This window comes from Odontesthes bonariensis, chromosome 6 (genome assembly GCF_027942865.1).
Source record: "Odontesthes bonariensis isolate fOdoBon6 chromosome 6, fOdoBon6.hap1, whole genome shotgun sequence".
NCBI classification, from domain to species: domain Eukaryota; kingdom Metazoa; phylum Chordata; class Actinopteri; order Atheriniformes; family Atherinopsidae; genus Odontesthes; species Odontesthes bonariensis.
The window spans coordinates 31,611,921-31,625,021 of record NC_134511.1 but is presented as its reverse complement, the minus strand read 5'-3'; the positions used below and the strand labels follow the sequence as shown (position 1 = coordinate 31,625,021).

Below are 13,101 nucleotides of genomic sequence, written 5' to 3'. Positions count from 1 at the left end.
AGCATCCATGTATGTGCAACTTAATTAATATCGCTAGTCAGTAGCCATAGGGCCCATATGCTGGTGTCATGTTTTGGCATAAATCCGAAATTAGCTCATCCTCCCAGACACTTAATCCTGAATAGCACAGCTCCGACAGTGGATTGCAGGGAATGGGAATTTAAATGCAGTCCATCTCATGAATGAGGAGAGGCTCGACTACTTACCATTCAGATCACTGCAGAGGTAGAGTGACTGGGGCAACACTGACTGTGTGATAAACAGTGGACTCTGGGCTTCTCTGCTGGCAAACAGGGAAGACGGTTCAGGCACACACGTGGACACTACAACACACACACATTGCTGACACACTTACAAATTGACACACACAGATGCACGCTTACACTCGCCGAGCCAAGCGCAGTCATCCCCGCTAGTTGTGCTTCACAGCACAAACTCAACAGGGCCCTTGGCAGACTTGCGTTGATACTGCCAGTTGGGCCGCAGGCTTGATTAGCTATTAGCTGCAGCATAGCGACAGCTGATGTGAAAAGAGAGAACGGGGGGAGGGCTTGTCAAGACTGTTTTTTTTTTTTAAACTGAACTGCAGGATTGAGGGATTAGCTGACACTGGTCCCTGACGCAGGGAGAGGCAAGTGTCATGTTACGCATGCTGCTTTCTATGCCTCAACGTGCATTTTTGTGTATTTGCTTCTCTCAAGCCTCCCTTTGGCTGCCGGGTTAGCTTTTCATATTTTCCGTGACAGTTTCTTAATCGTCAGGACCACACAAGACAGCGCATGTCTGCACATAACACCATTCCTCTCACATAGCTACACGGACAAACACCAAGGTCACCCCACCAGCTGTGCCTGAGACGTCTTTCATCACCAGGGATCTAAACTTGTTCACGGTGCCTTACATGAAAGGAGCTCAGAATCTCCTCTTCCTCCTCCGCCAGCATCACCTCCCCATGCAGCACTTGAAAAGTCTTCAAGTTTCTCTGACAATATGACTGCTCCCAAATGTACTTAAGGGCCACGAACAGCATCTCCATTCTTTTAGAATCACCTTTGGATATAGTCTGCTGTTGAGGAGCTAGATGTTCTGAGTGGCTATTTTCTTGTTTTTCTCAGTTGCACAGTAGCGTAAAATTTTAGTCCCATTCACATTAAATTTTCAAAAGCTACAGAAAACTTGATGACACAAGTTATTTGCAGTTGGCTGCAAGCTCACTTTCCATTTAACATATTCTTCTCAACACTGGTACAGATTTTCTCAGCAGACATCTTTTCATTTATTTTCTTTATTTTTCAGGTATGATTAATAACATTAAGTCAAGTTAGTTGCTCCAGATTCAGGGACTTGATATTTGTATGCTGACTCTACAGCATGGTTAAGTGGACCAAATATAATAAAAATTATTAGTTTAGTTTCACCTGGGCTTCGCCTGCAGTGACAAGTCGAAAAGCCTTAGGTTAATTTCAGACTCTGAAAGGAGCAGCAGGAGCCAAGAGCAAATACAGAGGAAAGACAGTCAGTCAGCCCTCAGTATGGTTCATGAAGCGGCAATAACTAAAGCAGGGGTGATGTTTTTCAGTCTTTGCTTTAATATTTAAAGACTCAACATCAAAGCAAAGTGTCTGTATATAATCATATTTCACCATTAATATGTAAATGAACTCATTTACAGCAGCAGGTGTGTCTTTGTGAATTTATTAGGATATCATTAATTTTTAAGAGAAATACTTTGCAGTTCCTGGTGTTTGTAGAGGGAGGATTAATATTTAAACTGACTGGTATACAGCCAGGTAGATTTATTGTAGGATATCATTATTATACAAATTAACTGCTTTGCTATAGTGGGTATGGTATGTTAGTGAATCTTTTCTAATATCGCATCAATGATATTTAAATGAGTTGCTCGGCTGTGGGAGGTGGGAGTTTATCTGGTTTGTGTCGAAGCTATCTGCTTGAACGTATAAATTCTGATGGATATCATGAAATATTAATGCATTCCAAGGCGGATGATGAATGTATATAGTACTGATTTGAACTTAGATTTAATATGTAAATGAACACGGCAGGAATAAAGTGAGCTTGTTCCCCTTCCTCACTGTGCTGCAGCGGAGGGCTGGCTGCAGAGAGTGGTGATCCTGGGCTCTGAGACTCACGTGATAGAGGAGATCCAGCTGTTTGAGATAGCCCAGCCTGTGGACACCCTGACTATCTCCCACTCCAAGGTAAGAAAAGTTTGACACATTCAGTCATATGAATAATAAGAGTACACCCACTTTTAAATCTAAGGTTTTACGTATCAGGACAATAAAAAAAATCATCCTGTCTTCACCAAGTCTTGAAATGACGTAAATGCAACCTCCAAGGAACAACAAGACATATTACAACGAGCCATTATTTGTTTAACAAACCTAAGCGAAAATCCAAAAGGAGGAAACACAATGCCAAGGAGGAAAGACATCAGCAATAATCTTAGAGAAGCAACTGTTGAGACCAAAGTGGAGATGTTTGGTCATAATGCACAGCAGCATGTTTGGAGAAAACCAAACACAGCATATCAGCACAAACACCTCATACCAGCTGTCAAGCACGGTGGTGGAGGGCTGATGATTTGGGCTTGTTCTGCAGCCACAGGACCTGGGCACCTTGCAGTCATTGAGTCCACCATGAACTCCTCTCTATACCAAAGTATTCTAGAGTCAAATGTGAGGCCATCTGTCTGACAGCTAAAGCTTGGCTGAAACTGACTCATCAACAGGACAATGATCCCAAACACAGCAGCAGATCTACAACAGAATGTCTGAAAAAGAAAAGAATCAAGGTGTTGCAATGGTCCAGTCAAAGTCCAGACCTCAGCCTGACTGAAATGCTGTTGTGGGACCTTTAGAGAGCTGTGCATTATCATATGGGGGGCAGGGTCTGATGATGTTGCCCCCTGTTATGCTGTTCAATTGGAAACAACTTAAATAACTGCAGGGCCATTTGAAACACTTCCCATCCATTTAGTTCTAAATAGAGTCTGACTTACAACAAAAGAAAATCATCGAGTCATCACTGTCTGCACACTTCCATGAAGAGCACGTTAATAGACCAGTTTCGGAGCAACAAACTGAGGCAGAAGTGTGTATGATATGGGCAAAGCAGCTCTTCATCTTTTATGTTATCAAGTATGAGCTTCCAGCTACTCGAAGATGAAGCGTGTGCGTTATATCGTCATGGACCCTGACGTATTGTTTTAGTTAATGGTTTTTTCTTAAAGGTCGCTTGGGGCGAAAAATGAAGTCTATTGACTGTTTCTGTAATCTGCTTGGCCAGCACATTTAGCACATTGCTGTGCGTCATCTTACCATATTCCTGTGGAGCTTAGGAGATCTTTTGGCTTTCTTTGTCATCGTATCAGTTGCTCATTGGTATTCTCTTGTCGCAGCGGGTTCTCTGCTTTTGTTCATCTGTAAAGCCTTTTTTTGCCAGATGCTTACATTCATAGATGCATTGACAACAGACTGGTAGTCAGCACTGTGCTATTCTTCAAACACCACCAAGCAGATGTTTTTATCAAGGCCTGACTTTTTGAGATAAGGTGTCACCTCATGAATCCAGTCACCGCAGCGCTCCGCAGCAGCTGAGAACTGAAGCGCAGCCCCTGCTGTTTTTCAGGCTCCGCAACATCAACAGAGCCTGTGCGCCGCCGGGTCCCAGTGGATCTACAAAGTCCTGTCCACCAATCAATGCACTTTTGATGGGGCTTTCTCACCACTAATGCCCACTGCTTATCTCATTAATACGGGCTTAGCCAGGACCAGACATATTTTATAACAGCTTTTGCGAAAAGGGCACAAACCAGATTGGATTGGAAGAGGGTCGTGTGTTATTGTAATTGAGAGCGATTATTCCATTATCTCCTCTAACCCATAACTCAGTCACTCTCCCCTTCTCTCTGTTTATCTTTCCTCTTCTTTCTGATCTCTCTCTGGTTTCTGTCTCTGGGTGTATGCCTGGCTCTGTTCTTTATCCTCTTCTTTCTTTATCCTCTCTCTGCCTCTCTCTAGAAGTACTTGTACATCGGTTCTCGTTCTGAGGTTCTCCAGCTGCCGTTGGCCAACTGCAGCCGCTATCAGTCTCAGCCAGACTGTCTTCTCGCCAGGGACCCCTACTGCGCTTGGGACAACGAAGGCCGGGCCTGCGTCCGCATCGACCTCCACCGAGGGTGAGACGAGTGCCGGTTTGCCCCCACGCATTTATTCTGTGCTTGATGAGGCTTTGCGTTGCTACTGTAAAAGAAGCCCCTGATATACAGATACTGGACAAGCCTCTGAAACAGTATTTGAGTATTATGTGCCCTTATTAAGTTATAAAGTTTGACATCCATACTCATATTTTAGTTGAATACATAAAAGCAGTATATTTTTGGCAGGTTTCAGATAAGTTGTTGAGGAAAACCCTCCTGTTTCACATTTTAAACACAATATACAGGAAAGAAGGACATTTACCAAATCTATTTTGAAGGTTGTTGTGTCTGTCTGAATATGTTTGTAACTGAAAAGTCAAAATCTGAATAAGTTCTGATATATTTTTAACATTCACTTGCTTTGTGTCATTAACCTTATGCCCTCTCCAAAATGCATTAACAGATGTTGCATCCGGTATTATTATACCAGTTCTATCCTCATACTATTCTAATTCTTCTCCACTGTCTGTCAACTTGTCTCCAGGTCCACCTCCTCCCTTTCACAGGACCTCATGTTGGAGAGGTTTAATCGTGGAAAAACCAAGTTTGATAAACCAGTCTCTATCCCCAGCCCTGGTGAGTATGGGGCCCCTCACCTCACCAGTGGCCCCTTGTGGGCGTTCGCTCTCAGTGCAGTAGTGAGTTAGTAGTAAAAAAAGACAATTGAGTTGATTTGGCAAATACATTTGGATTGAGCTGAATATTTGAATTAAGTAGAGAGAGCTGGCTATTGCTGAATATCTATTAGATATTTTATGAATTGTGCTTAACCCTCACTCCTGTGTTCTCTTCTCCACATTCTCCACCCCTCCTCCAACCTTCCTGTCCCTCTGCAGAGCACTCCCGTCTGAGAAATGTAACTGTGGTTGTGGGGTCTGATATGGTGCTGCCTTGCCAGCTGGTGTCCAACTTGGCTCAGCCTTGCTGGATTCTGAACGACCGTGAGCTCCAGCTGGGCGACCCGGAGGCTGGAGGGCCTCGCTTTGACCGAGCCCTCAAAGCCCTCGTCATTCCCGAAGCAAGTCAGATGCAAGCGGGCCGCTATATCTGCTACTCTGAGGAGCAGGGGGTTAAGTTTCAGACGGAGCGCTACCAGGTGGCCGTTGTTGCGAGTGCTCCGGTGTTCATGGAAGCCCGGGCTCCAGACAGCAGCATGGGCCTCTTCTGGGTGCTCGTTATCACCCTCGGAGCGGCGTGCCTGCTGCTCCTTGTAGCTGCCCTTTACCTGCGCAGGAGGCTGAAGTTAGCACTGGGAAAGGGAGCTGACATGAAGCCTCTCGAGAGCACTCTGGTCTACCCCATCACCCTCCCCAAGGAGCCACCCACCTTTGTGCCCAGTAAGATGCCCAGCGATGAAGACCGATTCTGGGAGACTGGCGCCAACTACTACTACTCAGACGGCTCGCTGAAGATCGTTCCCGGACACGCCCTGGGGCCCAGCAGCGTCAGCAGCACGGCGTCACCCAGCGCCATTCCCGGCCAGCCCATCCACTCCCCCAGCCGGCTCAGCCTCACCAACATCCGAGGCTCTGGTAGCAACGGCTACATCCGCCTCAACATGAGCACAGCAGGGGAGGAGAGGGCTAGCGGGGCTGGTGCTGGGGGCGGTGGGCTGGGAGGCCTGAGCGTGGGCGGGAACGACTACTCCAGCCCCTTCAAGGAGGAGCTGAGACGCACCCTGCAGCAGAGGAGCGTCCTGCCCGACGCAAACCCAGAGGAGTCATCTGTCTAGGCCTGTCTCCTCTGTCTCCATTCCATGAGGTGGAAAAACAAAACAACCAACCTACCTCCCTCCTTTTGAGGATGCCTGCTCTCTCTCTTTTTCAGCGACATGCTGTTAACTCCCATTCTCTCTCGCTCTTGCTCTGCCTACGCCTGATTGGTTCACTATAAACATTTATAGCACTCAGCATGTTAAATATACAGACTCATACACCATGTTCGCCAACATGAGTTCCTTTGATTACTGTGTGTTTGGCAACATGCACCCATAGTTGTGACTTTTCTCTGCTTCCACTGTGCAACTGTCACTTGTGTAAATTTTGTATTTAAAAAGGATGCACACAGAGGAGACCGCCACGAGCATGGAAATCCAACAATGGCGTAATTTTCTCTGAGAGGGGGCATTTCTTTTACATTGAGTTTAGCCCCCATGCAGAGACCAGCCATTGACAAGGGCAACTAACTGGAAATGCTGAACTGATTCTGTGCTTGCATTCATTTGAGACTTTTTCAGCTAACTGCACTTAACAACTGGAAGCACGTCTTCCCTTTTTTGTACTTGTGAGCCAGGAGTGAGAGAACAGTATAAAAAGACTAATTAATCTCCAAGCAAGACGACAATCATGTCCCCGTGGCAGGAGCTCTGTGTGGGATTGAAAAGAGAGGAGAGACAGAGACTAAAAGAGAGGGAATTAAATGGAAAATGAAGTGAACTGAAGTGAAAGGCGCAAGAGGGGTGTTTCTAAATGAAGGACAATCTCTCAAGACTTTTTCTGCTTAATTTATATTTCCTCTTGCCCTGTGTCATATTTGCCGCTGGAGAAGATCCTCGATCCCTTCCACTTTAATTTGATGTGATGGTTGGTTTGATTTTTTTTGGCGTTCTTTTTCTGTCTTTTATGGACTACAGCAGTGTTCAAACGGTTAGCGAGTTACTAATGGCTCACCTCTGTGAAAGACAATGTGAGGGCAACACGCTTAACATTACATTACTCCCCGCTCAGTCCTGCACAGTGACCTTCAAGTCCAATACACTACAAGTGCTCTCCATATGACATTTATTAGAGTGTATAGTAGATGGGTGTTTTGATTTAGACCTTTTGGATGCTTGTTCATCTCCTTTGAAAAGAAAAGGCTATTTGCATTCAGCTCGTGGCAGCAGAACAATAATTGCACAGTTAATTCCAAATTGAAGCCGACATAAAGACATTAGGCACAGAGAATGTAGTTGAACCCTCATTGTTGTGACCGCTGTGGATGTCTCAATAAGTGCTTTATATTTTATGTTTGGTGAGGGTGGTAACTTGCACTGCCAAGAAGGAAACTACCACTCCAACATGCACACACACACATTCACAGTCTCGTGAATCCCAGCCATCCCGGACTACGGCCCGATTGTGATCCACCCTTAAACCCCATAAACCCCACCCAACCCCCTTAGCCAACGTCCAGAGACTGACCCGGATATACTGTGGAAGAGCACTGTACAACACACCGACACAAAAAGAACGCACACAGTGATGATGGAAGAATGAACTGACTGACAGACTGATTGCTGCCTTGCTGACAAATGACTGGCTCCAGGCGAGAAGCAGCCGTGAACGGGGAAAGGTATATTTTCCACTTGATTTAATGCATGAAAACAGATATCAGGAACGTTATAAGCTTTTCTAAAAGAGTTTTTTGCTATCACTACAGCTCAGCGTAAGGTTACAGTTTCCTGTGGGAAATTATCTTGTTTGCTTTTTGATGATGAAAAATTTTATACCATTACAATATCTGTGGGTACAGTCAGAAAGCGGGTTTGCTAAACTTAGCATGAAAACTAAGTACATTTACACAACGCAAGGTCCAAAAGTGGACTTTTAAAATCTATGTACCCATGTTTGGCCAACGGAAATCAGAACAGGACTCACACACCCAGCTAATGTGGTAAATGCTCACCTGAAATTAAATTGATCTAGGAGCTCCACATGGGCACCAAACCTCCATGTGTTTGCATCCTTTTCAAATTCCCAATAAAGCTGCTTTCGTTCTTTTGTCAGACAGCAAAATGCGATGAAACTATGGCTGAAAATCATCCCATTAACACTATGGCCACTTACAGCATTTCCAGCCTGTCGCTCTGCTCTAATGACATCCCAGTTTTATAACTGCAGTGTCATCTGATGAAATTTTCATTCGAGTAACTGAAAGACAACATCTGTGCAGTGAATTTAGCTATACTTACATATACGATCATCACCTGAGATCAAGTTAGAAGTGGCAAAATTCTTTGAACAATCATCAGACTTAAGGAGAAAAAAGTCAATTCTTCTCATCTCCAGTTAGTTAGTAGGTCCAGTTAAATGGCCAAGTCAAGCTGTAACTGCAGCTCAACTCAGCTGTGCTGAAAGTGACTGGCGTTCACTTCTTCACTAGATTTCTTTTTTCCCTCGTTTCTTAAGGACATCACTATTTGTCAGCTGTAGGTAGTTTTTCAGGCCTGTCTCTTCTTCTTTTGTCCTCCACCTGTCTAGTTTCCTCCTTTTTTAGGGACAAACTGCCTGTCATGCTGAGATATGTTAAGTTTTTCGGATAATAGCTCTTCTGGAATCACCTTGTTGGTGCAAAAATACTATTTTACATCTGTCAAACTGTCTTATCTTTGGCTTTCTTTTAGATGCAATGAAATAAATGGGAACAGATTATGTGTTTTCGTGACAGGATTCTCATGACGAAGTGCTTAAAGACACAATTTAAAACTGGTACTTTGAGAAGTCGTCTATCGTGGTTCATCCCTTGCTTTAGATTTTATGCTTGAATGATTCATCGATCAGTGTTAAGTAGCTTACAAGGACTGAACTGAAAATTGAGAAACTCTGAAAAACCTTCAGACTCAGTTGTACTCATAGATATGTGTAGATAAGTGTTGTAGAAATGATTGTGCATCATTTGACCAGTCTCCCTCGCACTGAAGATGTCCTCATGCACTCTTTTATCAAAGCTTTTAGGGAGAGGTGCATCAGAAAAGGTGATTTCCTGGCAAAAGATAAGAAAAGTATTTTATTAAAAACAAAAGTTCCAGTCTGACAAGCTTCAAAATAAGGTGACCCAAAAAGGACCTCCGTCTGAGTGAAGCAAATGTTTAATAACAGTGCTTCACTTCCAAGATTCATACCAAGCTTCTGCTACAAAGTGACAGATCTAACAACATCGGGACAGAGTCTGCTAGTTCTTGTCACCCAACATATTGTTTATATCATCCTTTTTGCAACAAAGAGCAGCTCATATTGTAAAATCCTCCAATAGGTCAGCCTGACCTGAAAAAAAAAGGCTGAACAACTTTTTAATGTGTTTTTGAGCTTTTTAAGCCTTTTACTATTACTAACTTCAAATATCTTTCTCCCCTTTCAGGACTTTGTCCATCAGGGCAGGCTTTTACTTTTTGAAAACGTGTCTCTGGAGACCAGAGGAGCACAGCATGAAGGAAGGGCGAGGACATAAATACCTTGTTTTATTCCCACTGTGTACAGAGCGCTGAGGGAGATGTAGAATATCAAAACGATCCCAATGCTGAGGAAGTGATCAGCCTTCAGCACTCCATCCTAGTGTTGCATGAGCCTCTCTGCAAGTGGACTGCACATCTTTGATATGATCATCCTTGTACGAGTGCAACATTTTGATCGCTCTTTTTTGGACTTTTTCAGATGTTAATGTTGTGCAACACTAATGCTCTCTTAAAAGACAAAAAAAAAAAGATGTCTGATTTTATGGCTCTAAAGTTGTACAGGACTTCATGGCTGCATTTCAACTTGTTTACTTTTTCTGTGCCTCTTCACCTTTTGGAAAAGCCAAAGTAGACTGCAGTTGCTTTCTCTCTTTGAATTAATTTATTTTCGGTTCCAAATGGATATTGAAGTCTCAACAATCCGTCCACGTTGCTTCAGCAAGCCGATGCCGGCAAACTTCCCGCATATTTTATCTGCAGATAAACTTCCCCTCGAGCAAAAGGCAAAAACAGCCCTGTTTACATGTCAGTGGTGATCTGCTTATCTTTCATATAAATATGTTTTTATTCTCCTCTTTCATTACAAAAAGCTAAATAATGCTTTTTATTTTTTTCCAACCCCCTGGAAACCAAATATATGGCTGCTGATTTGAAGCAGATCGCTGACTAAATGTTCACTTGATAGTTTTAGATCCCCTGAGGCAGAAAAGTAAAAACAAATTAGCTCTTTACACTGGTACTTAATTATGTCTTAATATTTCTCCCCTCTGCAACCAGGTTTTTCTTCTATTCTATCATGTTGCAAAAACTAAAAAGATAGAGGAATACAGGTGTCAAGCTTGAAGAAAAATGCATGTGTTATGTTACTAATGTGTAGTTCTGCATTTTTTCTTTGTTAGCTCAGAATATTTTCTCTCACACTCTCACAAGGCTTTAAGTTCTGCTGTTTTCTTGCATTATCATTTGTATTATTCTAATTTTACTTTGCCCCATTTTTGCCTTTGTTTTATTGGTCTGTTTGTTTTGAAAATATGTTCAGTAACTTATTTCACTTGTACAAACATGTTGATATTTATTATCACTGTACATATGTCCTTATTTTTTATATGTGTATATATACACAAATAAAAATAGAGATATGATTCATGGTGTGTGAGTTTGGTTTTTTTTCTTAAAAAGGGAGTTACAGATATAGACGATAATGAAGCCAAGACACCTCAGAAAAAACAGCTCCTGATAAGGCTCATTACATTCTATCCATCTTTATCAGTAAAGGTGAGTTCTTCTGTCTGTGCAGCTTTTTGTTTGGAATTTTGATTTATTGACACATAACAAGGCAGTGAGTCAGTTTTAAAATGGTCATGAGCTGCATGATGGGAAAGGTTATAATGACTTTATGGGCATGCAGTACCAAATGTCATAAATAACCCTGCCCCCCTTTCATTTACAAGCAAGTGATTACAAACCCAAGTGTACAACCACCACAGTCAACGAGTAATTACACAGTTCAGAGGGAAAATGGATCGATCTTTTCACCAAGCCTGAGACCTATACTAAAAAAGCATTTTTACTCTTACAATAACCAGCAAATCTGAGACAAGTATAACATTTGAATAGAATACAGAGTCCTTGTTAAGTGGTTCCCATTCAAAGTGGAAGCACAAATACTGACTCAGGCCCACTGATTATCGTCATCGTCATGATGAAACACTGAAATGCATTAAATTACTATTTTAATCAAGGCTTTCAAACAAGATGGGTAGTGATTACATTTTTCTCAAGATTGATTGTGAAGAGCGGAACCACTGGAGTAACACACCGTTTCTTGATGTCTGTTACCCCTGAAGTGATGACTCTGTCAGCCCATTGCCCTGTTAAATCATCTGAATTAATGTTTTATGTCTTCAACCATCATCAGAAACATGCACCTGGAGAATGCAAATAAACTATAACTCTCAGCCCACAATTTTTAGAATAACAAATGATTGTCAAATAAATGATAGCTTTCATCTTTGAGTCTTATCCCATCTGGACTGAGACTTGTACGGGGTTGTTTCATTTCTCATTGTTTCAGGCCGTTTCATGTCTCCAGCCTGTGCAACTTGCCTGGTTTCAACACAGGAAGGCACATGCTTCATGTGGTCTGCAGTCCCAGCTGTGGGAAGAGGCTCACAGTCGCATCTGTTCTCAGTGTACTCAGCTGCACAACAGACTCCCAGACCTCACAAAAGGAGCAGGTCTGTGTTTGTTTGAGATCAAATGTGGGTAAGGGTTTACTGAGATTTGCAGGAGGAGGCCACAGTCCATCCACCTGTTTCGGTTTACAGATTTGTCTGGGCTAACTGAAGTTCCTTTAAAACCATTGTATAATTTACACAAGAGTGCTGTAATTCATGACTAAATGCATTACTTATTTTACTATTCATCATCAATAATCAACTGAACATTAAAGCTTTTTAAAATGCCGCAGTTTCATTGTCAAAAATCAAAAGCAGAGATCAAAAACTTTAATGTTCCCCTGTTATTTTGCCCCAAAGAATAAAGAAAGACAATGTGAGTGTACTGCTATTACACATCATATTTGCAAAGTTTGATAGCTACCTGTCTGGCTGATATATGGGGGTAGCTAACTTTCAGCAACAGATCAGTCATCAACCACCAAGCCTCAGCTGGTTGTATTCAAGACACCCCACAGCAGATGGGGCCCGAGAGTAGAGGAAACTAAGTCCAGTCCAGCTGGATAACTGTAAAAAGAATGCTTTTATATTTTACGTCTGTATCTGTTCATTCTTTTTTACAAGATTCTGGGATATAAGTTTGGCTCAGTATCAACTTAAATGAAAAAGGAACTTCCTGGTTTAATACGTCAATAAATCTTTTTTTTCTTATTATTGGGGTCAGGTTCTTTTTTTTCAGGTTTTCTTCTTTTCCTCGGGTATTTTCCTTCTTTGTGGTTGAGGCAGGGCCGTTTCTTGCTATTCTTTCTCGCCACCAGGGGGCCACCAGCCACCAGGGGGCCCCAAAGCTGCATGTTCAGTCTCATCTGAGGCAAATTAAGATGTCCTGTATTTATCTGTAGCTATCTCATGTATTTATTACATCCCTTATGTTCTTAAAAAAAAATAAAAGTAGGACATAAAAAAAATAAACTGCAAAGATGAACTGTGGCTGGTGTTTTTGTGGCATTATTAGGTCATATTTGTTGGACAGCACTGTCACACCTTGGGTGGCGTAGCGGGCCGCCGACAGGTATGACGGGAATGATTGACAGCTACCCATCATTCCCTTTAGCGAGAAAAGTAAACAAGACAAACGCCTTAATGGCACCGAAAAGAAGTTATATTAGTGGCGCGGAAAAGCGGAGGAAGAAAAACAGTCTAAGGATAAAGGTATGGCATGTGTTGAGTGATGTGGGCCAGATAGCTGGAGGTGGAAGGTTTTGTGAGTTTATTTTTCCTTCAAGCGAGCCTCAGATAAATGTTATGTAGCTGGATAGGATTTGTTCATTATAAACTCCGCTTTAGTGTTTGCTTTATAAAAGTTTGCTTATATAAGATGAATATGTCACATGTGAATGAACAGTCTGTCCTGCCATGGGAATGACTGAATGACTCGACCCGTTTATTTAGATTCTAGCAGGGAGGGATGGCATATTGTCCTGCTC

General features: G+C 42.5%; 1 protein-coding gene across 1 annotated transcript in view; it reads left to right on the top strand.

The window, feature by feature from the left end:
- The window catches only part of sema4c (sema domain, immunoglobulin domain (Ig), transmembrane domain (TM) and short cytoplasmic domain, (semaphorin) 4C), a 90,251-nt gene extending 79,725 nt beyond the window's left edge, over positions 1-10,526 (top strand). The window contains exons 13-17 of the mRNA XM_075468325.1: positions 2,107-2,222; positions 4,047-4,204; positions 4,710-4,801; positions 5,062-7,558; positions 9,344-10,526. Coding sequence (XP_075324440.1) covers positions 2,107-2,222; positions 4,047-4,204; positions 4,710-4,801; positions 5,062-5,957 — 1,262 coding nt within the window. The 3' untranslated portion in view covers positions 5,958-7,558; positions 9,344-10,526. The remainder of the gene's footprint in view (positions 1-2,106; positions 2,223-4,046; positions 4,205-4,709; positions 4,802-5,061; positions 7,559-9,343) is intronic.
- Positions 10,527-13,101: the final 2,575 nt, after the last annotated feature.